Below are 27,284 nucleotides of genomic sequence, written 5' to 3' on the forward strand. Positions count from 1 at the left end.
CTCAGCACCAGGGTCCACGGCGCCTGCACGTGCCCTCACGTTTACCCACAGAGCAGGAACCACTCATCTCACTCAAGGAAGCCGAGACTCTGAGACATAGCGCCTGGCTCAAAACCACCAGCCAGGAAGTAGAGAAGCTGCACAGGTGACAGCTTGGCTGACCCACGGGACCTCCCCAGGAGCCCAGGAGGCCACGCTGGTCCCCACCCCCTCCCACACTCGCGTGGGACTCCAGGCCCCGGGCGCTGGGCCTGGGTTTCCCGTCTGCCTCATCTGTGTGGGGCTGAACCGAGACACTGCAGCGCTCAGAGCAGCGGGGGAACGGGGAAGGGGCTGGACTTCCGGGCCGGGCTAGTTTCAGACCATCCACTCGAGCCGGAAGGCACCGCAGGGAGATGCCTGCGTGTGCCGAGGCGCCGTCAGCTGGCGGCCTTGGCGTTCCCGAAACCCCCATCCCACCCAGCACCCAGAGCTCCCAGGCAGTGTCGCGTGTGTGGCAACAAGTTGCCCTGTGTGGCCCTTGGTGACGCTCTGAACCCCACGCCGAGGCTGACGCACACTCACTGCTTGGCTTCCCCGAATTTTCCTCCCTCTTCCCCCCACCCCCGGCCCCACCTCAGCCACTGAGGATTGGAGTCCTAGCTCTCCTGTAGGGTCGGACAAGGTGTCCACGCAGGGCCACAGCTAGTTCATCATTTTCCTCTAGATGGACACAGTGCTGACGGGGGCAGGGCCCGGAACTGGTGATGGAGTGTGGGTGGATTTCAGCCCCCATCGCTCCCCCCCCCGACCGCACACACCCTGGCAGCAGACGGCAGAGACCCTTGTGCAGTGCACAACCTGTAAAACCATACGTGGCAGTCTCTGCTCGCTGTACCACCATGCACTGCGGTCCTGTCCCAGTTGTCCTCCCGCATGAGCCCTCTGCTCCCAGGGCCTCGCCACTCACCTGGGCTTGGGCTTGGACTCCTCCACTGGGCCATCTGGAGAGAAGGGAAGCACACGGCCACGGGGTCAGGAGGCCTGGATCTGGTCCCACTCTGCCCCTGATGAGCCGGGCACCTGTAGGCCTCCGTTTCCCCATCCACCTGTGAGTCCCTCCCGGCCCCGGGTTGCAGGAACACCCAAAGAAATAAGCCGCAGGGTTGCAAACCCCACACTCCCTCTCGGGGCTGCTCCCCGGGGGAGCCTCGGGAGACGCACGCACGCACGGCCCTCTCGTTCAGCAGTGCTGGCCTCACGGTGAGGAGGGGTCCAGGGCACGGTCCCTGGGGGTCCTGGCCCCAGAGTTCCCTCCCGAGCCTCTGCCTCCTCGGTTGCCCCCAGACCTCCTGGCGGCCCGGGACCAGGAAGCTGATGGGGCGTGACCCTGAGACCCACCGGCTGCGCCCCTCCAGAGGCGTGACTGGGGCCACCTGCGCCCCTGGGGAAGGCCGCCAGCCAACAGTGACTGCAGCAGTGACCCACCCCACGACCATCCGTGCCTGGGATCTCCTCCCCCAGACTCCCCACCCTCGAGTGGTTCAGCTGGGCTCCAGGCGCCTCGTGTGTGGACGTGGCTGTGACCACTGCCCTGCCCTGCCCTGCCTGGGCCCTTGGACATCGCCCCTCTCCCCTGGGCACCACCGGGGCAGCTTCTCTGCAAGGAGGAGCCCGACCTCCAAACACGCATGGTCACCGAGTTGTGTCCTGCCTTCCCCAGCCCCTCCCCCGCCTCCCTGGGGTCTCCCCCAAGCTGCTGGAGGGGCTCCCCGGCCCCCCAGCGCCTCCTCCCAACGCCCAGCAGGCCTCACCTTCAGCCTCTTTATCTTCATCTTCTCCACCTTCTAAAGAGAACGTGAGAAATCAGTAAAGGTCCTGGTTGCGAGCTCAGACCCCTGCCAGGAGCCTCCCCGCAACAGGTCCTCAGCCAGTTGTGCCCTGTGGGGGTCTGGGGTCCGGAGCTGTCTGTCTGCACCTGCCCTGGGCCCCAGACCACCGGGCACCAGAGGGGCACGTGGCCAGCGTTTACTGACAGGGCGGCTGAGAGCTGAGCCCCGACAGGACGAGTGGCCGCCCAGGCTGCAAAGTGCGGCCCAGGCGGATTTCTTGCTGCTGTAGGAGTGGCTCTGGGGCTCTCGCCACCCCGGGCTCCAGGACAGAGCCCCTCGCACCCTCAGCCTGGGCGGAGCCTCACCTTCTGTGTTGGTCTCCTCCACGTCAGTCCCGCCTCCAGCCTCTTCTTCCACTTCCTCCTCCTGTTCTGGAGAAGTGAACCAGACACAGTGAACACACTCATGCTGGCAGGCAGAGCCCGGGGCGGAGGTGTGGGGAGGGGGCCAGCGACATCCAGGTTCCACGTGAATTTGGGGGTGACTGATGTGACAAGACGGGGGCTACTCTGTTCTTGGTTTAAACCAGAAGTCCGCAAACTGTGGCCCAATCTGGCCCCCAGACTGTTTCTAAAAGTTTTATTGGAGCACGGCCCAAGCTGCTTTCACGCAACAACAGAGTTCAGCGGCTTCCACAGGGACCAGGTGGCCACAAAGCCTAAAACATTTACTATCAGCTCCTTCTCAGGGGCCTGGAGACCAGCTCTGCACCTGGAGGCCTCTGGGAAGGCTAGGGGGGTGCTGGGCAGCACCAGGGAAGGGGTGGGGGCTGTCTACCGGGCTCTTTCTGTCGACTCAGCCCCCCTTCCCCATCCCGTCCCCCGGTGCGGCACCACAGGGGTCAGGGGAGCGCCTGTCCCGGGCTCAGACCCTGGAGACCCTTCATCTGTATCTGAAAGAGACCAAAGCAGGACTGCGTGTGGGGGAAGGAGCTGCCCCGCATGTGGACGTATGTACGGTCCAAGGAGTCAGGGGGTTTCTGTTTTCATCCACTTGCTTGGCAGGGTGTAGACCCCGCCCCAGTCAGGCACTCCGAGTGGATAGACACATTCGACAGCGTGGCGCTAGGCACGGGGATCCGCCTGCAGGGGGTGCTGATGAAGACCTTGACTGAGGCTCTACATGTGGTGGACTCCTGGCGGGGGGCTGGAAAGCCTGGAGCTGGGGGAGAGGTGAGGCCAGCACGGAAATGTCCACACCCCGTGCCTCCACCCCCTGCCTCCACACTCACCTCCACCCCCAGCCTCCACCCCCGCCTCCACCCCCAGCCTCCACCCCCTGCCTCCACACTCACCTCCACCCCTGGCCTCCACCCCTGGCCTCCACCCCCAGCCTCCACCCCCACCTCCACACCTGGCCTCCACACCCCCTGCTTCCACTCTTGTTCTAGGTCTGAGTCCTCTCTGAGGCCTGAAGAGTCCTCTTTTTTTTTTTTTTTTTTTTTTTGCGGTACACGGTCCTCTCCCGTTGTGGACACGCAGGCTTGGCGGCCATGGCTCACGGACCCAGCCGCTCCGCGGCATGTGGGATCCTCCCAGACCGGGGCACAAACCCATGTCCCCTGCATCGGCAGGCGGACTCTCAACCACTGCGCCACCAAGGAAGCCCGAGTCCTCTTCTTTGATCCCTGCAGGACCCTTACCTCAAAGAAGATCCTTCCAGAAGGGGTGAGAGGGGAGGGCTGGCTAGCAAGGACATGGCCAGGTGTGGGGTCCACCTTCAGGCCATCTTGTTAACACCTCTCCCACCCCGTCTGATGTTTCAGTTCCCACCTCGCCCAGTGGGCGCCCAACACCCCCAAGGGGAACGCCCCAGCTGCCCCCACATCCTCAGACGTCACTACCAGAAAGTTCCCGCTAAAAATCAGTCCGAGTCTGTGCCCGCCCACCCCACCCCGTTCACCTGCAGCTATGCACACTTGCAGGCCGACATCCCCTCCCAGAGACCCTCCCCCTAATGTCCATGCACGACGTGCTGACGTGATGCTTTTGAGGATCTGCTTTTGAGGAGCCTCTAAGGGGCAGGATCCACCCTTCCCCGGGGGCAGAAGCCTGAGGGGCCCCAGGGCCATGCTGGGCCAACTGGGGGCACTGTAGGGACAGAGAGAGGCCTCGTGACCACTGGCATGTGTCAAGTGCTCAGGAAGAAGGGAAGGTTAGGTACTTGCGGGGAGAAGGGGCACCACGCTGAGGAGACCATGATAATGAAAATGATCAACAAGTAGGAAAAGGGCAAAGATCCGAGGGTCAGAGTGGACCCTCGCCAGGTGACAAAGTCTTCGTGTCTACGTGACGTGTCTCAGATACCTGGACACCTTCATAATCTCATTTGAAAAAGCATTAAACGGAACGCCTTTAGATGTGGTCATGCTATTAAGGCTACGTTTTCTAAATAGTGCTTATCTTTTAGAGATTCATACTGAGCTACGTAAGCATGGGGTGATGTCAAGATGTCTGGCGAGGATTCGTCTGCTCTAAAATACTGGGCAGAGACAGAGTGAGTGAGAGAAGATGGGCTGTAAGTTGATGGTTGTGGAGCTGAGTGATGGGTGCATGGGGGTGCATTTTTCTATTTTTGCCACTTTTATGTGCATTTAAAACTTTACGTGGTAAAAAAAAATTAGAGAAAAAAAGCAAAATTAATTAATTGGAAAAAAAGCAGTGATTCCGTGTGAACCACCTGGTGGGCGATAGAGACAGGTTTAAACCTTTTGCCCCAAGACCTGAGCACCAGGGTTCGGGCTGATCCCAGCTAGGAGCTGGGATTGGTGGAGGGTCTTTGCTCAGCTGAGAGTGGGAGGTGGGGACCATGCGCTCCCTCCACACCACCCCTCCTCTCCCGCCCATCCGTCCCCCATACCTTCCACAGTTCCTTCTGCTCCGGGGATGAGACACGGCCACAAGAGAGGAGAGAAGAGACCATCAGTTTCAAAGCAGGCTGTCCTGCGCAGTGAGCGTGGGGCACGCGCTTACCTTCCTGCTCCCTGCGGTGCGAGGGGAGATGCTGTCAGGAGCACAGGGCACACTGCACACACGTGTACACACCCCCTGACACCCACACACCACACCCTGGCCTTTTCCTGAAGATGACCCCAGTTTTTGCCCTCCGCACTGGGTACTGGCATCCGCCCGCTCTGCCCACCCGCACAGCCTGGTCTGGCCCAGCCTCCGGTCCCGCCACCTCTGACCACCCCCAGGAAACCTGGCTCAGCTGCTGGTCCCCTGCGCTCTGTCCACCCACTCCACCCGGGGTCCAAGTCCACGCAGGAGGCGCAGCCCCCCCAGGCCCTCCACGCTCCGTGCCCAGGAGGGAGGTCCACGGGGTCCAAGCCATGCCGGCGTTCGTGTCCTTCCTGTGCACCCACTCCCCACAGCAGGTGACTGGCCACCAGTGTGTGCCCCCTCCCCGGCGCTTGGGACAGTGCAGGGGACAGTGCAGCGCAGGAACAGCGGCTGCCCGGGGCAGTGATCACAGGGGCTCTGAGGTGGATTCCTGGGGCACGGTCGCTCTGTGGCCTCGGGGTCCTCATGGAACCTCTCTGGTCCGTTCTCGGGAGGCCCAGCTCCCAGCAGCAGCCCACTGCCCCGGGAATGGGCTCTTTACTGCCAACCCCGCGGGGCAGCCCAGAGGCACAGGGCTGGAAACGAAGGGGTGCAGCTCTCCCGGGGCCCCCAGAGGGGCGCGGCCCCAGCCCACAACCGGGCATCTCCCAGGCCAGGTGCACGGAGGGGACGGCCCCCCAGCATGACCCCGGTACTCACCCCTCGGACTTGTCCACCGCCTCCTCCGCGTCCGACATGGTCTCCGCTTCCCTCCGGAGAGAAGAACAGTCAGCACGGGCGGAGGGCTGGCCTCCCGGCTCTGCGAGGAACGCTGGGCCCACAGTCCACCCGAGACGCTGACCACCCGCCCCTTATCCGCCTGTGACGGCAGCAGAGCCCGCTGCCTCCTCTGTCAGGGAGCACAGCAACCCCTGCACCACGTGGTGACCGTCTGAACCCCAGCTCTAAGCCTCCCCAGCCTTGCCAGCCTTGCCCAGCGACCAGGGGAGAAGCTCTGCCCCATCCACGCAGTCTCCCCTGGGAGTGGCCCAGCGTGGCATGGACGGTAACTAGGCAACAGAAAGGAGCAAACCGGGGGTGCAGCCGACACACCAGCCGAAACTCCCGGGAATTACTCTCCCTGGGGGGAGGAAAAGCCGAGGCACGTGGTTCCACCCAGAGATGGAACATTCTCGAAGCAGCAAAGCTGTAGAAATGGAGAACAGATTGGTGGCCGTGGGGGGCTGGGAGGGAGGTGGGCGTAGAAGGAAAAGGCACACGAGGGACGTCTGTGGCTCTAGGACTGCTCGGTATCTGTGGTGGTGGATCCTCGGGCCTGCACGGGCTAAAGCGGAAGGGAATTCCACCCTCGCGCTCACACACAAAGTCGAAGGAGAGCGGGGAATCCGTGTAGATCACGGATGGTGCTTCCACGTCCCGCTGTGATGTGGTCCTGGCTGTGCAAGCGTTCCCGCGGGGGGCACTGGGAAGTGGGTGTGGGTCTCACGGCAGCGTGTTTATCTACCCCGGCTCAGTAAAAAGTCCAACTCGATGGAGTTTCTCTGGGGAAGCTCTCGTTTTGAGATTCTCCCCCTACTACACTAGGAACAGAAAATCAAGACTCTCCTGTCAGCTGAGCATTGGGGCAAGTCTTCCCAAAGCGCAGAGTGGCCGCATCCTGGCTGCCCAGCCCAGCCCAAAGCGCAGAGTGGCCGCATCCTGGCTGCCCAGCCCAGAGGTCTGTGAGGACCACGCTGACACCGAGGAAAGCGTTTTACCGTCACTTCCCCGCAATGACGGGGAGAAGCCAAGGGAGCGGTGGAGACTGCCCTCACGGGACTGGGAGGCTGACCTGGCTTTGAACGCTGGCTCCGCCTCACATTTGCCTGTGACCTTGGAAAGGTCGTTGACCTCCCTACACCTCAGTCCCCTCTTCCCCGAAGGGGTGATGCCAGGCTGCTCCTGGCACCCGGCGCTGCAGCCACCAGCTTCCGACTCAGCCTGCGGTGACAGCGGCACGGAGAGCGGTGCTCACACCCACACCACCTGTCCCTGCACACTCCACTGTCCCGGCCGAGACCCGCCCCAGGCACCCATCTGCGGACACGCAGTGAGCCACGACTCTGGCGGGTGGCGTGATGTCCACTGCAAGGCAGCCCCTCCGAGGCCGAGAAGTTCTGAAGGAGCCTCTGCCCCGCGGCCCCTCTGGCGGAAGACCGCCGCAGCCTCCGACCGGCTGCTCTTTTGAACCCGGCTCAGCTCGTCCAGTCCTGCTGGGTCAGGGCGAGCGCTGCAGCGGGCCAGCCCCCCTCGCTGGAGTCGGTGGGGCAGTGAGGGCGGGGCCGGGCACAGGGAGCTTTGCACAGAAGCTGGCTCCCCCGGGTGAGGGTGGCAGTGGGTGAGAAGAGGAGATGTCAGATGTGTAGGGTGTCCTGAGAAGACATACCCCAGAGGGTCTTCAGATGGGGCCTTGCGGGGAGAGTGGCAGGGGAAGAGCCCCCAGCCCAGAGGGGGTGGGGGTCTGGCAGATGAAGCACTGCCTGGAGCCCCAGGGAAGTAGCCAGAATCAGTGGCCCGAGAACTGGGGAGCCCCTCCCTGAACCCCGGGTGGAGTCTGTCACCTTGGCGCAGGGAGGTTTCCCAGGGAAGGTGCGTGGCCAGACTGGGGCTTGGGGTCTCTCTCTCCTCTCCTGCCCGCCCGCCCACCGGCTCAGAGCCATCGGGCACAGCCCCGGAGACCGCCCCCTGCTCCTCTGAGCACTGTCCAGCTCCTAAAAATAGCCTGCCGGCCACGGGGTGTGGGAGGGGGGCTTTCAGCAGAGGAGGCAGCCAAGACAATTGTTCAGGGGACTGGGGACAGGAAGGCGACGGGCCCGGGCGGGGCTCCAGCTTGGAGGCCGTGGAGAACCCGGCAGGCGAGGTACCAGGATGCCCACGCCCGGGCCCCCACCTGCCACCGCAGGCTGATTTCTAGCCGGTCTCCCTCACGGCCAAGAGAGTGGGGGCACATTTCTTGGGGAGTAAAGCAAAAACGATAGAAGGCAGAGAGGATGCTGGCCATGCGGTCAAAAGAGCTGGGTTTAAAACCCAGTTTTTGCTGTGTGACCTTAGTTAAGTCACTTAACCTCTCTGGACCTCAGTTAACCTGTCTATAAAACAGAGGAATGGGGGTCCCATCCCTCAGCCCTTGTCCCCAGCATTCAACTGGCACCTTCCTAAGCCTGCAGCTGTTAGCCCACCAGCAGAGCTAGGCCAGGGGCAGTGGGCAACTTGATCCTCTCAGATTCCTCTTCTGCCAGGAGAGAACGAGGCCTTGCCCTATAAGACCCAAGACCCGGGTCAGAGGAGGAATTCAGGAGGTCAGGTGCTTCCCAGCTGCACTAGGACAGGAATGTGCTTTGAGATTCCCCGCGCTCCAGGCAGCCCCTTTCCCAGTCTGTCTTCAGCCTGCCCAGGAGAAGAGGGAATGGCTCTCCCTCCGGAGGAGCTTAGAGCAAGCGCTCTCCCGGGGTGTATGGAGGTGGATGGGGCAAGGGTCACACTCGCAGGGACCCTGGCGTGGGGGGCAGCTGGACTCAGGGTTAACCCTCTAACCCAGTGAGCTGGGTTCACCCCCCATGAAGGGGTCTCCCAAGGGGGTCTCTCCCCATTGCTCAGCCCGTGCCCTGCCTGGGGAGGGGTGCAGTCCTGGGTCTGGGAGGGCGGATGAACCCCGCCCGTGTCTGCCTGGAGGGGCCTCCAGGGGCCCCTGCTGCCTCAGGACGGTGTCTGAATTCCGGGAAAAGAGAATTCGGCCACAAGGACTGTTCTGACTGATGAGAACAAAGCCTCGCTCTGCTCTCTGGGGGTCGAGAGGGACCCCTTCCCCGGGAAGCCTCAGGGGCCCTCTGCCTGGAGGGGGCGTCCCCATGGGTTGGAGCATCAGGTGTTCAGAGGCCTGGCAATTATCTATCCCTCCTGCCAATGAGGAAGCTGAGGCCCGGGGAAGGAAAGCCGCTCACCCAAGACTTTCCAGCAAAACCACCTTCGTTGACAGATCCCAGACTCAAAGCCAAGCCTCCAACCTCTCCCTGAGGGCCCTTTAAACTAGTCTCAGAGTCCTGTCCCTGCAACACCTCCTCGGAAGCACCCAGGGGAACGGGGCCTCCCCCAGCTCTGACACCCTCTCAGAGAGGACTCGGGGACTCAAGACAGAAGGGCCAGGCCACAGGACACCCGTCCGCTCTCCAGCGTCTGCCCGAGCCTTACCCAGAGCAGGAGCTGCCGAAGACCGGTCCTGCGGTGTCCGCAGCCTCGCAGGGTCTGGACGAGGGCAGGGGATGGAGAGGGCTTTAAGCAGACACGCGGTCGGCCGGGAGCCAAGCCCCGCGGTGGAGGAATGTGCGGCAGGAGACACCCTGGGGGGGGCGGCGGGGGCAGGGGGAGGGGGGCTGCTGGCTGTTACTTTGGCAGGTGCCGGGGACAGGGCTGAGGGAACAGGCACCCCAGGCCATATAAGCCCATGTGGTCGTCCAGCTGCTCAGATAAGCTATTTAAAACCAGGACAGATAGGCAGGGGACAGGAGGCAGCAGGCATGTAACACAAACCAGCTGTCCCTCCTGAGAATCCCAATACAGTGGATGCCAGCGGCGGGGTGGCAGGCTGGGGGCAGGGCCGGGGGCGCAAGGCGCTTGGTCAGTCTCTGGGCGGGGGTCTCGGGAGCAGAGGCGGGGCTCATCTGCAGCTCGACTGAAGTGATGCTGTGGATGAAGGCGCCTTCCAGGCTACTGGCCGCTTCTAGCAGGACGAGCAGCCTTGTGGGGGAGGCAGGCTCTGCTGGCCTCAGTGAGCACATCTGCAGAGCGGGTCTTCTCCTTGACCCCCAAGCCACGTGGCAAGCCCTCCTTACTGGGCAGGGGTTAAACCCGATACAGGAGGTCAGGTTCAAGGTCGGACATCCAGCCAAGAATGAGGGTTCTCCTCAAAGAGGCAGCTGGTTGAGTGGAGGGGCAGGGAAGACGGTTGAAGTTCACGCCACTATGGCTTTAAAGTTAGGCCACACGGGACTATCATCTGCTAAACCCACTAGATCACAAGGTCCGCGAGGCCAGCGTCCAGGGCTTTGGAGTTTGCCTGCACATACGTGGCTGCCTTGGGAGCCACATGCCGCGTCCACCGCCGACGCCCTTGAAAGGGTCCTCCACGTGCCCCGCCCCCACTGTGCTATCAGGCTCAGCTGAAACTGTCCTTCCATGGTCCCCGGTGGCCTCTGAGCCCAGTGGTCTGATTCCCCACCTCCAGGCTCAATCCCTGCCATGCGGCCCTTTACGCTGCCAGCAGATCCGGGGCGGGGCAGGCTGAAGCCACAAGCCTGCTGCCGGCTTCCCGGGGATCAGGGAGGAACAGTGAGTGCAGCCAAGCCCTCGGGAGAGAGGGGGGATGCCCCACCCCCCGCTCGCCTGGTGCAGCCCACCAGGACCTTAGCCTCGTCTTGTGTCCCGGCCTGGAATCTCCTGGAATTTAGGAATCGCTTTTCCTAAGCCCTCCCTTAACTTGAGCTACTTCAGTGCGTTCCTTGTGAGCTCAGCAATCCTTCAAGTGGGACGTAATTCGCTTGCACGGATGCCCGGGACAGAGATCTGGCCACCTGAATCCCCACAGGGAAAACCTGGTAGGTTCTTGGCATCCGTGGACTGACTGTGTGAGGCTCTCAGTAAGTGTCCTAAGGTGGGAATTTGACTCGGACCGTGGGTGGCAGTCGCTCAGCCGGTGAGTCTAACCACCCTCCAGCCACCACATCCGACCTGCCGTGGACGCCCCGTCCCTGCAAACAGATGTAACGTCACCTCCTCGTGCTGACGGTAGAGGGGAACGAAGAGAAAACAGATGGTGCTCGGCCAGAATTTTACTGGCAGAAGCAGATGCTGGTTACAGTGCTTGCACATGTGAGGACCCACAGGAGAGGCTGCTGGTGAGGTCCCGGGTCTCCGGGCAGGAAGGCAGGCAGGCGGGGCCCGGAGTGTGGGTGGGAGGGAGTGGGCTGTCACCTCCTCGAGGGGCCTCCCCCCACCTTGTCACCCAGGCACCCCCAGGCTGCACACTCTGTCCTCACACTGTCGCCAGCTGAAGTCATCCTGGGCATGCATCCACCCCCCGATAAGGGTGCGTGCAGGGTCCTCGTGGGCGGGATGCACGCGTGCAAGGGGGCAGGAGTCGTGGGGTGCTGTCCCCCACACACTGCCCGGCAGTCGGCCCTTGATGGGCACCCCAGTGCGCGGGCGCGGGCGCCAAGGGCTCCACCCCCGAGGGCAACAGCTACTGGACACCCAGATCCCCAGGGCCAAGCGGAGCCCCTCGGCCCGCTCTCGGGTCTCCACGCTGGAGGGAGGGTTTAGAGGACAGTTGTGCTGGGCAAATTCACCTGCTGGGACTTTCCCAAGTCTAGAACGAGAGCATTCAAAAACCTGCAGGTCGCCTGTCTGAACCCCGAGCTCCTGGCAGGGCCCGCGTCTCTGGGCAGTGTTTGCCCCGCCCCCAGCTTCGTCCTGGAACTCGAGTCGGTAGTGGGTGCGGCGTCCCAGGCAGGCCCTCCAGGTCCTGCTGCCCCCCGGCTCCGGGCAGCACAGGGCCGGCCACAGGAAGCCCACCAGCGGGAGGCGGGCCAGCTTGGGGTCACGGACGGGGCCTCCTGTGCCCTGGACCCCAGGATGCAAGACAGGAGCCTCACTCAGAATCACAGAGGCTGGACAAGGCTGGCCGTGTCTGCCCCACAGGCTGGGGGGCCTGGTGACCCTTCCAGCTGTGCTCTGAGGAGCCCTGGGGTTTCCCAGGTGGGCCTAGGCCGGGGGTAGAGGGGGCGTGGGCTCTGCACCCGTGTTCCCGCAGCTGGCTCCGGGGCACTTGGGAACAGCGTTCTAATTTAGTTCTAACGATTAAAAGAAAATACACACACACACACACACACACACACACACACATACACGTATGCTTGTCCGCACACGTCTACCTTTATCACTACAGCACAAAAGGCTTTGACAGGCACCAGGCTTTCTGAGTTTGCTTTGTCCTAGATTCTCAGCTGGCCCGGTGTCTGCCAAGTCCACAGGAGCCATGACGTTAGAGGAACAGAGGACCAGATTTGGGGATCGTGTGTGTTGGGATGTGACTGCAGGCCTGGCACTGTTTGTGGCAGCTCTGCCCCCCTCAAGTCACCATGCTAGACAACTGGGTAGCAACCCCCTTAGACGTGAGGACAAGTGATGAGGGCAACGCCTCCCCCCTGCACGCCAAAACAGCCCTCCCCGCACACTGCGGACGGTCCCCATTAACAGCAAAGCCTCCGGGAAGGAAGCGTTTTTAAAGTATTATCAGTCACTCACACCTGAGAGTGAATGAGTTTATCACCTCTTTCCTGAGAACAGCGGGAGGGGAGCACACGATGGCTTGGCCAGAGCACCAGGTGGGGATGTGAGGGAGAACAAAGCAGGGGACGGGGCCCAGGAAGACAGTGCGATGCTTCCAGCCTGGCCGAAGTGGATGGACCAGCCTCTGAGAGGTACACGGAGACACCTGCTGGGCTCGGACCAGGCAGGGACCCGGGGCTTCTTGCAGGACGGTGCCCCTGTCCCTGGAAAGGGCCAGCAGGAAAAGCTGTCTCTGGACAGGACGCCGAGGCCTGAGGTGCGGACGAGAGTCGTGCTGTGCCTAGGCCGGCGCTGGGGCCCAGGATCCGCTGTGCCCACAGCAGGACAAGGGGCCAGGCACACCTGCCCCAGAGGCTGGGCAGAGAAGGAGCTGGCGGAGTGCCCCCGACGTTCCTGGTCCCAGGTCCAAGGCAGAAAGGGAGCGGGGTGATGAGACAAGGCTTCTCACACCTACAGGGCAAAGGGCTATTAGCACAAGACGGGTTCCTAGGGCTGGACAGGAAGGACCCCTTTCCCCAAGCCCCGCGCCCACACTGGGCCAGAGGCCCCAGATCTGCTGGTTGAGGGGGGTAGGGGCTTGCACAGCTGTGGGGAAGCGAAGCCAGCGGAGGGTGCAGCCAGCGTTCCCCAGGTTGGGACAACCCAGCCTGAGAACGGGGCTGTGCAAACACAGGCCAGTCGGTGTGAGTGGCGCTGGGCATGTGGCGTCTCCGCAGGGCGGCCACCCCTGCCCTCACCTTGGCATCCAGGGAGTCCACTTTCTTCCTCCACTGGATCCTCCTGGCGGCTGCCGACTCTTTCTGCTCCTCCTCGTTGCAGGCATCAGGGTGGAGACCAGAGGCTCAGGCTTACGGCACAGGGGTCCCCAGACCCCTCCCCCTCCCAAGGGAGGACCCCAGACCCTCCTCCTCCTCTCTGCCTTCCAGCCCGCAGGCTTATCCAACCCCGTTCCCACGCCCAGAATACGTCCACTACTTTTGGGGCTGCCCCCCCTCTGGCAGGTCATTCTGCCATGAAAGGGCCCGTGGTGAGGCCTCAGGGGGTACCTGCGGGTCCCCATCTCCTGACTCCTGAGTCTTGCTGATCCACAGGTTGAGCCTCGATGTCACAACCCCCGAGAGCCGCAAGTTCTCCTGAAAAGACAGCTTCCGTGTCGGGGTCGGGTGGGCATCTCCAGGGGCCTGTACCTTGCCCACACCCATCCAGCCCAGGGCGCCGGGCCCGCCCCCCCCTCACTGGGGCTGTGCGCACAGCCAGGGGGACGGGGGCTCACGAGTGGCAGGGAACTCAAGTCAGCGGCAGGTTCTCCCAAACTGACGCACGAAGACGCAGAGCTGTGGCACTGCCCAGACCAGGGGCCGGGATTTGCAGACACCTGAGCCACTCACCTTCCGGCTGGAGGCTGCTCCTCCCCGGCCCTGACCCACCAGCTCCTTCTCAAAGAGGCGGCGCTTGCTGGCGACGTCCACGGGAGCCACCAAGAACTCGGCGTGGGAGGGGCCCGGAGACCTGACTGACTCCGAGCTCTGAAAGCAGAGAGCACAAGCCGTTGACCCTTGAGGATGGGCGCTGACCACGCCCACCACGCAGGGCAGGCGCCCGGCCCCACCCACCTGTACAGCCGTGTGGTATCTCTCCAGCTTCTGGCCCAGTGTGAAGGAGCTGGCTGGGATCTTCATGCTGCTGCTGTGGGACGGAAAGGTAGGACAAGACGAGCCAGGTGAGACCCCCCCCCGCCCCAAGGGAGACCAGGCCTGCGCCCACACCCCCAGCGCTTCGGCATGTGGCCTCAGTCGCCGAGCGAGACCATGATGACTCGGCCAAAGTGACGATCTACAGACTCCGGGGACTCCCCTGTCCTCCCTAGAGACAGTCCATTCAGCAGGACACCGGCCACCAGGTTGCCCCACCCCCGACCAACCCCAACCCGTCCTCAGGCCACCGGACGAGCGTACAAGACTCATGACCCGGCGGCGCCTGCCCTCCTGACACCACGCCGAGGAGCCGGCCAACCGGACACCGTGTGGGTCATACTCCATGCCTTTCCTCATGCTGTCCCCTCGATTCAAAGCTTCCTCCTGCTGGGAAATCTCCCTCTAGTTCAAGTCCTTTCAGATGCCAATCGCTCTGGGACAGAGTCCCCAGCTCTCTGAGGGCCGAGCTCCCGCAGCCATGAGGGGCTCCAGCCGTCCGTTCCCATGGCCGTCCCGGCACCTCCGTGCTGTGGGGCTCTTGCACATTTCATGTCTGATGTGAGCTGCTCGAGGGCAGCAGCATGTCTCATCCACCTTGTACCCCAGCACCCATCCCCACTCCCAGTCCTCGCCCAGCACTGCTGCCCTAGAGATAGTCTGGGGGCAGACGGATGCAAAATGCATGAGCATGAAACTCCCAACGCATGAGCACAGCTACTCTTCAGACCCCATTTGTGGTTGTTGTTGTTGTTTAGAAAAACACACAGTCCTCCAGCTGCTTGCATGGACGCTGTGGGCGGAGGCAGGGGTAGGGGGGAGGTGGAAGCGCTCGTCAAGCTTGCAGAGTCCCGGGCGCCCCGCCTGCTGAAGCGGCTTCATCCCGTTCCTGCACTGGTCAGTCTCCCTCCACACCCCTGTGCCTCGGGACAGCCCCGCCCAAGCCCCGCCTCCTCCAAGCAGCTCCCCCCATCCCTTCCCTTGCGCCACATCTCGGGCCTCAGTCCCTCCTGCTAACCCTGCAGCACAAGCAGGATGGAGCAGATGGGAGAGGACAGAGCTTCCGGGCCCCTGACCTGCGGGTTAAGGCTGCCTCTGAGTGGTCTCTCCGGGGGCTCATCTGAAACGAGAAGGAAGGTGCCCACGAGTGGGGTCAGCCTCGGCTTCCTCAAGGGAGGGCTCAGCTGTCAGAACACATCCCCCTCCTGGGGCCTCCCCCCCACCTCCGTTCAACCCCCAGTCCAACCCCCATTAAAGGGTCTGGGACACGGCCCCACCCACCAGGCCGGGTCAGCAGCCCCTCCTTGACGCCCCCAGGTCTTCTTGGGGCAGCTGCAACCACCTGCTTCCTGCCTGCATCCCCACCACCCCGAGCCCCGTAGGGCAGGGCAGGGACAGGCACCGGCCGGCAGCATGTCTCCCGCCTCTCCCCAGGGCCTGGCACAGCGCGCGGACCGTCAAAAAGTGAGTGAGTGACTCAGTCAACAGAGAAACCAGGAGTAAATTCTGCCGTAAAGCGACAGGACCAGCCCCGGTCCACGTGATCTGTACTCCTGGGGCAAGGCAGGGCGGCAGGCACCGGGACAGCCCATGGCTCCCCCCACCTGCCCTCCCGGAGGAGGGGCTCTCCCCGCAGTCCGCCTGCGCCGCCCTCCTGCAGGCTAGCTGTACCCACCACCTGGGGCTGCTGGGTCTCGTCCACACCCGCCTCCAGCCATTAACCGGTGCTTCACTTGATCCAACCGCATCTGCTCTCGGCCACCGTCGGGCACCCAAAAGCCCTGTGTCTGCTACAACGTCCCTGGTGTCTAACCCAGGGCCCTGGGCCGTAACGGGGGCTGCTTTCCTCGGCATGCCCTCCAGCGGACGGGAGACAAAGGGACCCGGGCCTCACCCGAAAGGAGATGGTCCTGGGGCTGGAGCGCTTCAGGGAGCTGCTGTAGGTGGCCTGGGTGGGCGAGGGTGTGTCCGCCTCGTCTTCCTTGCTGGGGATTTTCAACTGAATGGAGAAGAGGGAGTATCACACGGAAGGCCAGGGCACCCCAATCCCGAGCTGCCACGGGGCACCACTGGCCTGGCCCATCCCAGGAGCTGCAGGGGGAAGCAGGTAGCAAGACAGTCCCGTGCCTCCTGCCCCTCTGCTGTGGGGAGGGCGGACCCAGTCCCGGGGCCAGGCCACGAGGCAGGGCTTTCAGGGGGACTTCTAGAAGGATCTGAGGCTTCCCACGGGTCCACGAGGCCCTGCAGTCTGGGCCCTGGCTGAGGATGCGGCACGGGGTACCAGGTGCTCCCCGGTGCACAGCTGATGCCCCTGCCCCCGGGTCCGCTATCCTGACCGTGGTGGAGCAGGTAGGGAGAGGGAACTGCCGAGGCCGGCCTAGAGGCGGGAGGACAGGACTAGAAGGGAGGGCGGAGGGCGGGGGGCGGGAGGGCAGGGGCACCGCCAACCTGGAGAGTGATGGGTGGGAGGTGGCAAGTCCCAGCCGGACGCTCTGCCCCCTGCCCCCGCAGCCCCGCCAAGGGCGGGGGCTCCTGCTTGGGGCCGGCCCTCCCCTGCCCCTTGGGGGTGGACGGGCTCTGCGCAGAGGCTGGCCGCTCCTGGGCCCGGGGCTGCCCTGGGGCCGCCGCCCTAGCTGGGGCCCGCCGCATCTCAGGGGCCGGGGTCTTCTCAAAGACTGCTGCTTTCTCAGACGTCAGTCTCTTTTCTGAGTCCGACGTCTTCCCTGGGGAGGGCAGCTTCTCCAAGACACTTGTTTCTTCCAGAACCAACGTCTTTCCCAAGATGGTTCTTTTCTCCAACACTGCAATCTTCTGGGACACAGACACTTTCTCAGGGCTGGCAGTCTTCCCGGAGGTGGAGACTTCCTTGGAGTCCAGGCTCTTTTCGGGCGCTAATGTCTTCTCTGGGGCAGAGGGCTTCTCTGAGCCCCCCTTCCTGCTGCATCCCGGCTCCCTGCCCACCAAGCTCTCCTCCTCCCGGACCCAGGAGCTCTGCCGCTCCCGGCTCAGTCTCCGGCGAAGCAGCAGCCCCATCTCCTTCTCGGGCGCTGGGGGCAGCTGCCCCGCCTGCCCAGTGCCCGCGCCATCCTCCTCCTCTGTGTCCAGCTGCTCCCGGACGGGGGCCTGTGCGACGTCCGCCTCCCGCTGCCTCTGCCTCCGCTCCTGCCGTGCCCTGAGGACGGCCCACACGTCCTCACCGCTGGAGTCTAGGGGTGGTTGGGGGGAGACCTCCGTTTCCTCCACGCTCGGCAGTCTGAGTTGAAAGATGGGAGATGGGGCGGGAGACAGAGTCAGAGGCCGGCAGAGGTGGGAGAGACACTGGGGTGCCCTCCGACCCAGTGAAGATGCCTCTGGGGCCACGTGGGAGGTGCGAGGAAGGAAGGCCGAGGGCCCCGCCGGAACCACCATCGCTTAAATCAGGAACCCTTTTATCTGCTTTACGCATCGGGCTTCTGAGGTATCCTTTGAACAAAGCACATGATGCTTTTCAAAGAAATGCATAAACCCCTGAAAGGTGCGACCATTCCATGCTCAGCCCCACTCAACAAACACCTCATCTGTGCCAGGCCCCGCCCCTTGCGGCTTAGATCAGGACCAGAGACAGCCAGGGAGCTGGCACAGGTCACACAGCTAATGGGCGGTGGAGCTGGGAGTAGAACCCAGGCCTCTGACGTGCCTCCCGGCCCCTGTCAGCCACTGCGTGCAGCTCAGGATGCACACCTTGTGGTCCCTCCTCTGGGGGACCCAGGGGAACAAGGGCCCTCAGCCTCCAGCAAAGGAGCCTCTTCCGTCCCCACCACCTGCTCGCCGTGCGACTTGGAGCAGGTTAGCAGGTTAGTTCACTGTCTGAGGCTGTTTCCCAGCCTGCAGACTGGGCTTGTTCGGAGGCGAGAGGAGACTCATGGCAGGAGCGGGCGCCGTCCTGACAGACAGGAGCATCCGGTGAACAAGGCCCTTCTCTGCCTTCCCCTCTCGACCCTCAGATCTGGTGGCCAGACCGGCCCCCGCGCTCCTGCGGTCAGAGGCGGACCACGGAGGGTCTGGGTTAGAGGGAGGCAGCCGGCTTGAACGCAGAGAGTTGGCCCCGGGGCCCGACAGATGTGGACGACACCCGTGGCCCCCGCTCTCCGGGTGGACAACCCGTGTGCTCTCTGACCAGCTTCTCCACCTGTGAGATGGGTCAGGACCCTCCCTCTCGGGAGCCTGGAAGGACTGAGCTACGCTCACAAAACGTCCAGCAAAGGCTGCGCGTCTCATGAACACTGGTCTCACTGGCTGTCCTGGTGAGGGTAGGACCCACGGAAGTCCAGCCTGGTTCCCGCCCGTCATCCGGGACCGGGACACCGCCTCCCCACCCCCGCACCTCTCTGGGGCCGCCGCGTCTCCGTCCTGGGCCGGCTGGGCCACCTGGTCGTCCGCGGTGGAGCTCAGGCTCCGGTGTCGCCGCCGCCGTTCCCTCTCCTGTTCCTCTTCGTCCTCCAGGGTCCACTGCCTGGCCAGGCTAGGGGGGGACAGGGGTCAGTGCAGCCCACATGGCCCGCCACCCCAGCCTGCGCAGCGACACCCCCAGGGGGGCGCTGGGCTGGACTCCACCCTGGACCCCCGAGGTGGATGGGGGCCCCTGCTCTGGGGCGCCCAGGGATGTGGGAGGGCAGGTGCAGCTCTGCCTGAAGGAGGTGGGTGAACCTGACAAGCTGCCCTCTCTCTCTGGTCCGGGGACTTAGATGACATCCCTCAGTGGACAATCACAGAGAAACGACCTCAGCTACACAGCTCCCCGTGGGACTTCTCGGCTCTCCAGAGGGGGAGTCTCCCCACTGAGACCGGTTACAGCCGGGGAGGGCCCGGCAGCACTCCCTTCACCTCCCAGGAGCCCCGGCAGCCTCTTTGGCTCCCGAGAACCAGCTCTCGGGTGCCGGGGGCAGAGGCCACACCCTGCTTTTTGTTCCTGCATCACAGGGCTTACCAGCCAGCCACCCCCGCCGTCAATCACGCAGCCACCCAACCTCCTGTCCCTGCAAACAGCCCTCCCCATCACCTCCACCGCCCTGCCCTGCCCACCCGTCATCCTTATCCACCTACCTCCTCCCAATCCATCCCCACCCTCCATCCCAACCAAAGAGCAAATATCCCAAAGGAAATGTGCTGGGCCAGCGCCCCGTCGGAAACTGCGGCTTCACAGACCAGGGCAGGGCCCCTGCCTCGGAGACACCTGCCGAATACTGAGAAAGACAAGTGTGTCCACCAGTAGCCCCCCAGCTCTGCGCAGGGAGGGAAGGGTTACTGGGGCCGCAGCGTCAGCAGAGGCCCCAGCAGAGCCTGAACGTGGGCTGGATCTCAGGAAGGGGGACAGGCCAGGGCCGGGAGAAACCCGAGGCCCAGGCAGAGGGGAGGGACGAGCAAGCCTGGTGGTCAGAGGTGGGGGCTTGCAGGGCAGGGAGGCCGTGCTTCACCCAGAGCCGCAGGAGAAGCTTAGGCTGTGAGGGCTGGGATGGCCCCCCAGTGATGTCTGGGGCACCGGTCAGAAGGGCCTCTGCTTGGCCCTCCTGCCCGCAGGCAGGTCCCTTCCTTGCCTCCGTGTTCCTCCCCAAGAGGAGCACCCACACGACGGCCCTGATCTTTTATTCCAAGTCCAGCATCACATCTGCTGATCTGATCGTCACTGAACTCACACGTTTTGAGCACTGTCTACAGGCAGGCAGGTTCCGGGGACCGGGAAGGAGCCCGACGGGGTTCTGCCCTTTGGGGTGCGTGCCAGGTGGGGGAGTCAGACAGGGAGCAAGGAGCCCGCCCGTGAACAAAACGTCAGGAAGAGACGGAGGACGAGAGAAGGCGCCTGGAGCGGAGAGGGCCCCAAGGACCAGAGGGGCTGGGTCTGGTGGCAGCGTTCCGGGGTGAGGGGGTAGCACAGCACAGGCCTCGGCCGGATGGCTGTGCTCAGGGGCCGGGAGCCAGGGCAGAAGGGACGGGGGAGAGCATGGGTTTATTCCAGGGTGTGGGGAGACACTGGATAGTTTCACACCGAGGGGGACATGGTAAGACTTATTATGGCCACTATTTTAAACCTCTCCAGCTGCTGTATGGTGACAGGACTGCAGAAGGCAAAGGAGAGGGACTGGGCTGGGGGTGGGGGTTGGGGGCCTTGCCAGGGCGCAAGCTACGGTGATGTTACCTGGGGTGGTGACCGTGAGATGGGAAAAGTGATGGATTCGGGGCACATTTTGAAGACAGAGCCAACTGGGTTTGCTGATGGGCTGGATGGGGATGAGGGGCAAGGAAATGAGAAAAATCAAGGAAAACTAGATTTTCTGGCCTGAGCAGTTCCTGGTACCTGCTCTTAGAAGGCTGGGGACCATTAGGGAGGAAGGGGTTTGGCGAGATGTCCGCGGGAGGAAACCCGGGAGGAGCTGAGCTGGAGAGGAGCCAGCCCTGTCCACACCGCTGGAAGGGCAAGACCACCAGGAGGCAGTGTTGAGCACAGAGGCTTCCGGACCCTTAGAAAGAACCCGACTGGACAAGTAAGGGGAGAAGGGGACCCGAGAAAGAGGAGCTGGTGACGGCCGGCAACTCTGCTGAGAAGGTTTAAGGAGAAGAAAAGACACCAAGATGAGACGGTACCTGGAGGAGGACGTGGAAGCCAAGATTGCTGTCTTAATTGAGGTGTCATTTACATACAGTAAACACACAGATCTTAAGTCATGTTTTCTTTTTCAAGATGGGCAAGTGAGGCAGAGTGGAGAGGGTACGAAAGATTTGAAAAGAAAGTGTGAAGAAGTTGCCCTGCAGGGAGAGAAAAGACCACCGGACGGGGCGCATCCACCACGGCACGCGGACCGCACAGGCGCCACCAAATGTGGAACCGAGTGCAAGTGTCAACCTCGGAGGCCAGGGCGTTCCCCCTCCCTGGGTGGGCGGGGTCCGCCAGATCTCCGCCTCGATAAGCAAGAGCGCAAAGGGGGAGCAAAGCCTAGGCACCCCCGAACGGCAATCCGCCCATCGCCCCAGGCAACCTTCCAGAACCGCCCAAGTCTGGTGTCAGGGTAGCTCTTGGTGAAAACCTCAGCTCCTCCTGCTCCTCAGGTCTGTACTCCACCTGCGTGGGGATGGGGCAGGGCTCCAATCTAGGACCCACGGCCTTGACCACGGGGTTTAAACCAGATTCCCCAGGGCCTCCGTGATCATTCATTCATTCACTCACTCCCTCACTCACTCACTCACTCCACGGGAACCCATGGTTCCTTCTGGCCAGGCCCCAATGCCCCACCCCTTCCTCGCTGCCCGGGTCCAGATGAGAAAGGTCCACTTCAGCTCGCTTTCCTCTGGACCCACCGAACTGAGTGCACAGTGTGGGGTCAGCCGTGCCCTGCAAAGCTGAGGGACCCCACCGCCCCGAGGGAGGCCGGCCCACCGAGCAGGGGCACCTCCCCCGCCAGGCGCACCTGGGCTGGAGCCCCCAGGATGCCTTGGGCCTGAGCACAGGCCGCTCAGCCCTCAGGGGAGCCACCTGTTTGTGGGACCTGGGACAAGGCGGTGTGTGATCCGTCAGAGCCTGGTCTCGGGAAGTGACTCAGCCCAGGCGGGTCCTCGCCCTGAGGGTCTCGGGGCCCGTCCTCGAGGGACCCCCAGCTTTGCCCCAAGACCCCGCCGCTCACCCAGGGGACGTGGTCACCCCTCACCCCTACCCCAGGAGAAACGCTGTCTCCACCAAGCAAAGAGCTCCTCCTCTAAAGAGGAGAAAATGGGGAGGAGAGGGCAGGAGGGGTGAAGGCCAGGCTTCTGGGCGGCTCCACGGGAGCCCCAGGAACAAACAAGCAGCAACGAAGGGCTTCACTCAGGAGCACACAAGTACCTGTTGACTACGGTGACTAACCGATCAATAAATAAGGGCAGGAGCGCGGGCTCTGACATGTGCTCACACAACGCTGGGCGCTGCTCCCAGCGGCTCCCAGATACCTCTGATAAGAGGCCCCCGGCAGCCCTGAGGGACGGGCGGGTCACCCCCATTCTGCAGGTGAGGACTCTGAGGCCATGGGGGTCAATAACGTTCCCAGGACGGGCCAGCCAGTAAAAGAAGGAACGAAGCTTCCAACATAGGCCAGCCTCTTAGGCACACGGCTAAAGGCCAGGAAGGATGTCCTGCCACCTTCTCGGGAGCCCAGCCGCTGAAGAGGCAGGGGGAGCAAGGGGTCCGGGACGGCCTCGGAAAGTGTGGGACCCTCCAGCCCAGCACAGGCCCGAGCTCGTGGCGCAGCCTGGGGAAGCAGGGCTGGGGAAACCCAGCCGCCAACACGTCGCCCTCTCGGGCGCCAGGGCCAGGCCAGGGTGGACCGTGTAGGTCCCGCACCCCGGGGAGTCCCAGCCACTGTCACCAGCTGATGCCGCAGCCCTGGGCGGCCGTCCCGCCACCAGCTCCCTCTCAACAGCCCTTTCCTCCACCTCCTGGCCCTCCTCTGGGGACACACATCCCTCTCTTTGCCTCCAGGTAGGTCTGCTAGCCGCCCTACTCCGGACCTCACCGGCTCCATTCTTAGGGCAAGGGACCTCCTTCTCCCTTAACTAGTTCTGGAAGACCTTCTGCCCTGCTGCTCAGGCCAGAGCTGGCTCTGCTCCCTCCCAAGGGCCACGCTTCCTGAGCTCCATCCTCGCGGTCAGCAGCAGCTGAGTGCAGGGGTGTAAGTGCTGGCAGCTTTACCAGGAGAACCCTCTTTCCCCAATTGAATCGCACATAGGAACCCATTATACGACAGACCGAGGCTCAGTTGCCCTGGTTAAAGCAGGGGAAGGGTGTGAAGGCTGCCCCAGAGCATTCTGTGGAAGCCTGGGGCTCAAAGAGCAAGGATTTGCGGAACTTGGAAGGAGAAAAGGGAGCTCAGGCCTGGCACCGGGCTGAGAGACGCAGTTGTGATTAGCTGCATGACCTTGGGCCAGTCTGCAGCCTCTGAGGGGGGACAGGCCTTCCACGTGACGAGGGGCCACGCCGGGTGGTCCATGAGGTCACTTCTAGCCCTGCTGGTCTAGGGAGAGGTGTCAGGGAGAACTGAGCAGCTCGGGAGGTGGCAGGGCTGCTCAAGACCCAGGTAGGGAGATGATTAATCCCGCCCCCCTCCCCCCGCTGCTCCAGACCCACCCCTGGGCCCCCGCCGACAAGCCCGCCCAGCCTCACCCTCACCAGGCCAGCCCAGGGAGGAGAGGGCAAGGCTGCTGACCAGGGCACCCGGCCAGGCAGCTCACCACGGCCCCGCCCCAGGGCTAGAGCGTCTGAATTTCTACTCGCCAAGGACAGGCGGCAGGCTGGCCCTCAGCTGCCCACCTGGGCCCCGTCTGGGGCCACGCTCCTCGCACCCTCCTCAGCGCACCCCCAAACCCGACCCCGGGACGGCCCGGGAGCCTCCGTTGACAGTGACTCACGGCCCTTCCCTCCTGCCAGCTGAGGCTTGTTCGCCAGGGAGCAGTAGGGCGGGAGGGTCCTCGGCTCCAGCTGCCTCAGGGGCGAGCGTTGGCCACAGCTGTGTCTGCCCACAGGGCTGGGGAGGGCCAGGGGGCGGGGCCAGGGCTGGTCCCCGGGGCTTCCCGCTGCCTGGCGATCGCCTCAACCCCGCCCCGGCACCCCCTGCAGCCACGGGAGACTGGGGCCATCTGAGCAGGGGACCAGCTAAGACCAGACCCTGCTCGCACTTTAAAAGTTCCAGCGCCCCACTGCCACCTGGCGCACACCCTGACACACATCCGGGCATGTCTCAGACACAAAGTCACACACATCCCAGCAGACCGGGGGCTCCTGACTCAGCCATGTCTGCTTTGTGTTTGGTTTTTTTTTTTTTTTTTTTTTTTTGCGGTACACGGGCCTCTCACCGTTGTGGCCTCTCCCGTTGCGGAGCACAGGCTCCGGATGCGCAGGCTCAGTGGCCATGGCTCACGGACCCAGCCGCTCTGCGGCATGTGGGATCCTCCCGGACCGGGGCACGAACCCGTGTCCCCTGCATCGGCAGGTGGACTCTCAAACACTGCGCCACCAGGGAAGCCCTGCTTTGTGTTTTTAGCCCAATGCCCTGAGCTGTGGTCTTCAATGGACATCCAAATGGACTCGGACTCCCAAGGCCCAAACTCGGCAACGTCAGAACTTACCATCCACCCAGACGTGTCCACACTACACACCCCAACAGACAGGCCCCGCCTGGAAGCAGAGACGCTCCCACGTCAACGCCGGCACCGTGACCCACACGCAGAGTCCGAGACCTTGACCCCCAGCTCCACCCACAGTACAGACCCTCCCTGGGTGTGTCCAGCCTCTGAGGCGGCCGGGCCCCTGTCTAGGGCACCGAGCTCCTCCTTGCTTGGGGCGTATCCTTCCCCTCTCTAGACCCCGCGGGCCCCTCTGCAGCGGGGTGACCAGGCAACTGTGCTTCAGAGCAGTGAGGTCTGAGGGTCTGGGAGGCCCGCGGCCCTGGAGAAGCTCTGGAGCCCTTGGGAAGGGGGTGGGGAGGCCAGAGGCCTTGCTGGGGAAGGCCTGGGGGGGCAGCTCCGTGCCTGTAAAGGCAGCCTGGGCCTCCACCCACACGCCCACCTGAGAGCGGTCGGCTTCTACCCGCTAGAACCTTCCGGGCTCCCATCTACTACGTGGGCCTGTCTCCTGAGGGGGCAGTGCGGGGGGGGGTGTCGCAGGTGAAGATGCTCATGGAAGCACCTCTGGGGGGAGGTGCAGGGTGGCCCCAAGGGGTTCAGGGGTCACCAACCACATGAGGGGGCTGCCTTCTGGACACGCCCCCAGGCTTCTCTGACCCTGACAGATGTCCCGCAGGCAGGGATACGACACCCAGTGCCCAGGCCCTGGGGAGGATAAGCTCACAAATAAAGGCTGAAGGCCAGAGGGGGGCAGAAGCTGTGGTGAGGTCACCCAGCCCAGACCCCACCCCGAAATGCCACACTCGGAACGCGAGCCTCATCAGTGGGAGGGCATCTGTCTCCCCCCCCCCCCCCCCCCCGCCCCGGTGCTGTTCACCAACGCTCCCCGGTGGTGCTGCCCCGCTCCTGGCACGGCTCCCCCTCCTCCTCCCCGGGCGGGGCCCCTCAAACTCTCTACAGAGAAACGCGGGCCGTCAGGGGGGCTTCTCGGGAAATGAGGCTGGGCCATAACTCCAGAACGCCTCCCCAGTGCCCCGAACCGGCCTCTAGGGGCCGACAGCCCACCCCAGGCACCCTGCTTGTGCCTCAGCTCCCAAGGGGAGGAAAGAGGCGGTGGGGCAGGCGGAACACCTGCGAGCTGCCAGGTGTGGCCCCGACTCTGTGGCCCCCAGGGGCGGCCAGGCCCCCGGGCTCACCTGGACAGCTTGGCCCAGTTCTTCCTGCTGACTGACATGTCGCCGGAGCCCGGGCGCCCGCCGCGTGCTTCGTGTCCGCTCGGCGCCGCCCCGCGCGCAACCCGCCCGCCGCCGGCGCAGGTAGGCTCACCTGGCCTCTTATCCCCCCGGCCTGCGTCCCGCGCAGCCGCGCGCCGCCTGCTGCCCCGGATTGGCCTGTGGGTAGGCGCGTCGCAGAAGGAGCCGCCCCGGTCCCCGCCCCGGCCACCCGGCCGCGCGCCCAGGACGGGCCGCCGCACCTATGCTCCGACGGACGGACGGGTGGACGAGAGCCCGGGCCGCGCGGGGCGGTGCGGGGCGGGGGTGGGGACTTCCTGCTCGGGACCTGTCCGACCAGCCCGCCCGGCCGCTCCCGCCCACAAGTGCCGCGGCCCGGGGCCGGGGCCCGGGGACGGACCCGCTCTCCGCCCGCCAACCGGCTCGGCCCCGAGAATCCCAGACGGGAGGCGGGCGGGTAGGTGGGAGCCGGCGCACGTCTGAAGTCTGGAGAGCCCTCCCGACTCTGAGCTCCGACCCGCCGCTCCGAGACCCCGGGAGAGCGCGGGGCGCGCTTCCTCTGCGCCGCGCGCAAAACTGCAGGCACGCCCGGGGCAAAGCCCACCCCTCCCGAAAGGAGAGCCTGGGTTCCATTCTGCACACCCTGGAGTGCCTCCGGCTCTGAAAACGCCAAGACGTCGGAGGCGTCTCCTCGCAGGCTGGTCTGGACTTTGGGCTGGAGGGGGCTGGGTGTGGAACCAGGCGGGGGAAGCTCGGCTTTCCCCGGAAGGGAGCAGTGGACAGGGAACTAGCAATGGAGTTTTGGAGCAAGTGAGGCACCACCTGGCTCCCTTTAAGTGCGCATCCGGCTGCCGGTGCCACTCGCGCTGCCCGCCTGGGAGCCGGCCTCAGGGAGACCAGGTATGGTCAGTCCCCAAGTCGTGGAGTCTTATCATCCCGACGCATCAGAACTGTTGCAGCCCCAGGCACCAGCAGGAGAAGAGGGAGGCGGAACTGACAGCGTCTGCCCTGCTGGGTCTCGCTGACCAGCCTGGCCTCCCCATGGCACTGATCCAGAGCTGGTGGTCTCTACAATACCCTCCAGCTCTGATATCTCCCAGTAAAGGGCAAGCCAGCCGCTAAGCAGAAGCTGGGACACACACACACAGCTAGCCTGCTAAGGCATCTCCATCCCCAAATGCCCCCTCCTCCAGGGAGCCTTCCTTCTTGGCCAAAGGAGGTGAGGAGTGAGGTTCAAGGAATGAGAGCTGCACTGGGAGCCTGGAGATGGGGCTTTGGGCTCTGACATGTATGAAACATGTGACGTGGGGCAAATCTCCTGTTTCCTCATGTGCGTAGAATGATACTTTGCCCAGGTTGTGGGGATCACACGAGTCCGTGGTTGCGTGCTGGTGATCCTGGGGTGAGCAGCGGGAGAGCTGACAAGACCCCTGCAGAGGCCAAGGCAGGCCCTGGGCCACTGGCTCTTCCAGGGAAAGAGGAAGAGGGGCTAGTGAGAACCCAGGTCCCTGGATGCTGGGATTTGGGGCCCAGCACTTCCTGGGGAGCCTGCTGACCCCTGGGGACCTAGAGAATGTCCTTCCCATGGTTTGTCAGTGGTGACATCTCAACAGAGAAGGACAAACGACCCCAGTCATTTGAAGCCTGGCCTTTCCAGGGACACTTCATGAAACCAGCAGAGAGTCAGCGGGGTCTCTAAAAGCCCAGACTCCAGCACCCTGTCTATGGACACAAAACCCAAAGACACGGAAGATTGGTGCGTAGACAACTCCAGAAGTAAGGAAAGGTGAATTATGTGCGTGTTAGTGCCCCAAAAGTTCCTTGAGGGCAGGCATTGTATAGAAGTCCGTCAGCAGAGCCGTGCTCCCTCCAGAGGCTCTAGGGCAGGACCTTTCTTTGCATCTGTCGTCCTGCTGCTGCTGG

At 63.7% G+C, this 27,284-nt stretch overlaps 1 protein-coding gene across 3 annotated transcripts; it reads right to left on the bottom strand.

Moving 5' to 3' along the window:
- Positions 1-12,274: 12,274 nt before the first annotated feature.
- Positions 12,275-25,454, bottom strand: LAD1 (ladinin 1). Of its 3 annotated transcripts, none has more exons than XM_060011403.1 (10): positions 25,326-25,454; positions 18,371-18,508; positions 16,456-17,260; positions 15,902-16,006; positions 15,084-15,127; positions 13,930-13,999; positions 13,705-13,842; positions 13,363-13,449; positions 13,054-13,125; positions 12,275-12,766 (listed from the first exon to the last, which is right to left on the bottom strand). In XM_060011403.1, exons 1-10 carry the CDS (start codon positions 25,361-25,363, stop codon positions 12,761-12,763), a joined length of 1,503 nt encoding a protein of 500 aa, XP_059867386.1. In that variant the 5' UTR covers positions 25,364-25,454; the 3' UTR covers positions 12,275-12,760. The 3 variants fall into 3 exon arrangements, with proteins under 3 accessions (XP_059867386.1, XP_059867378.1, XP_059867370.1); XM_060011395.1 differs by having other exon boundaries at positions 13,054-13,122; positions 13,930-14,002; XM_060011387.1 differs by having other exon boundaries at positions 13,930-14,002.
- Between the last annotated feature and the right edge of the window lie 1,830 nt (positions 25,455-27,284).

This window comes from Delphinus delphis, chromosome 1 (assembly GCF_949987515.2).
Source record: "Delphinus delphis chromosome 1, mDelDel1.2, whole genome shotgun sequence".
In the NCBI taxonomy this organism is placed as follows: Eukaryota; Metazoa; Chordata; class Mammalia; order Artiodactyla; family Delphinidae; genus Delphinus; species Delphinus delphis.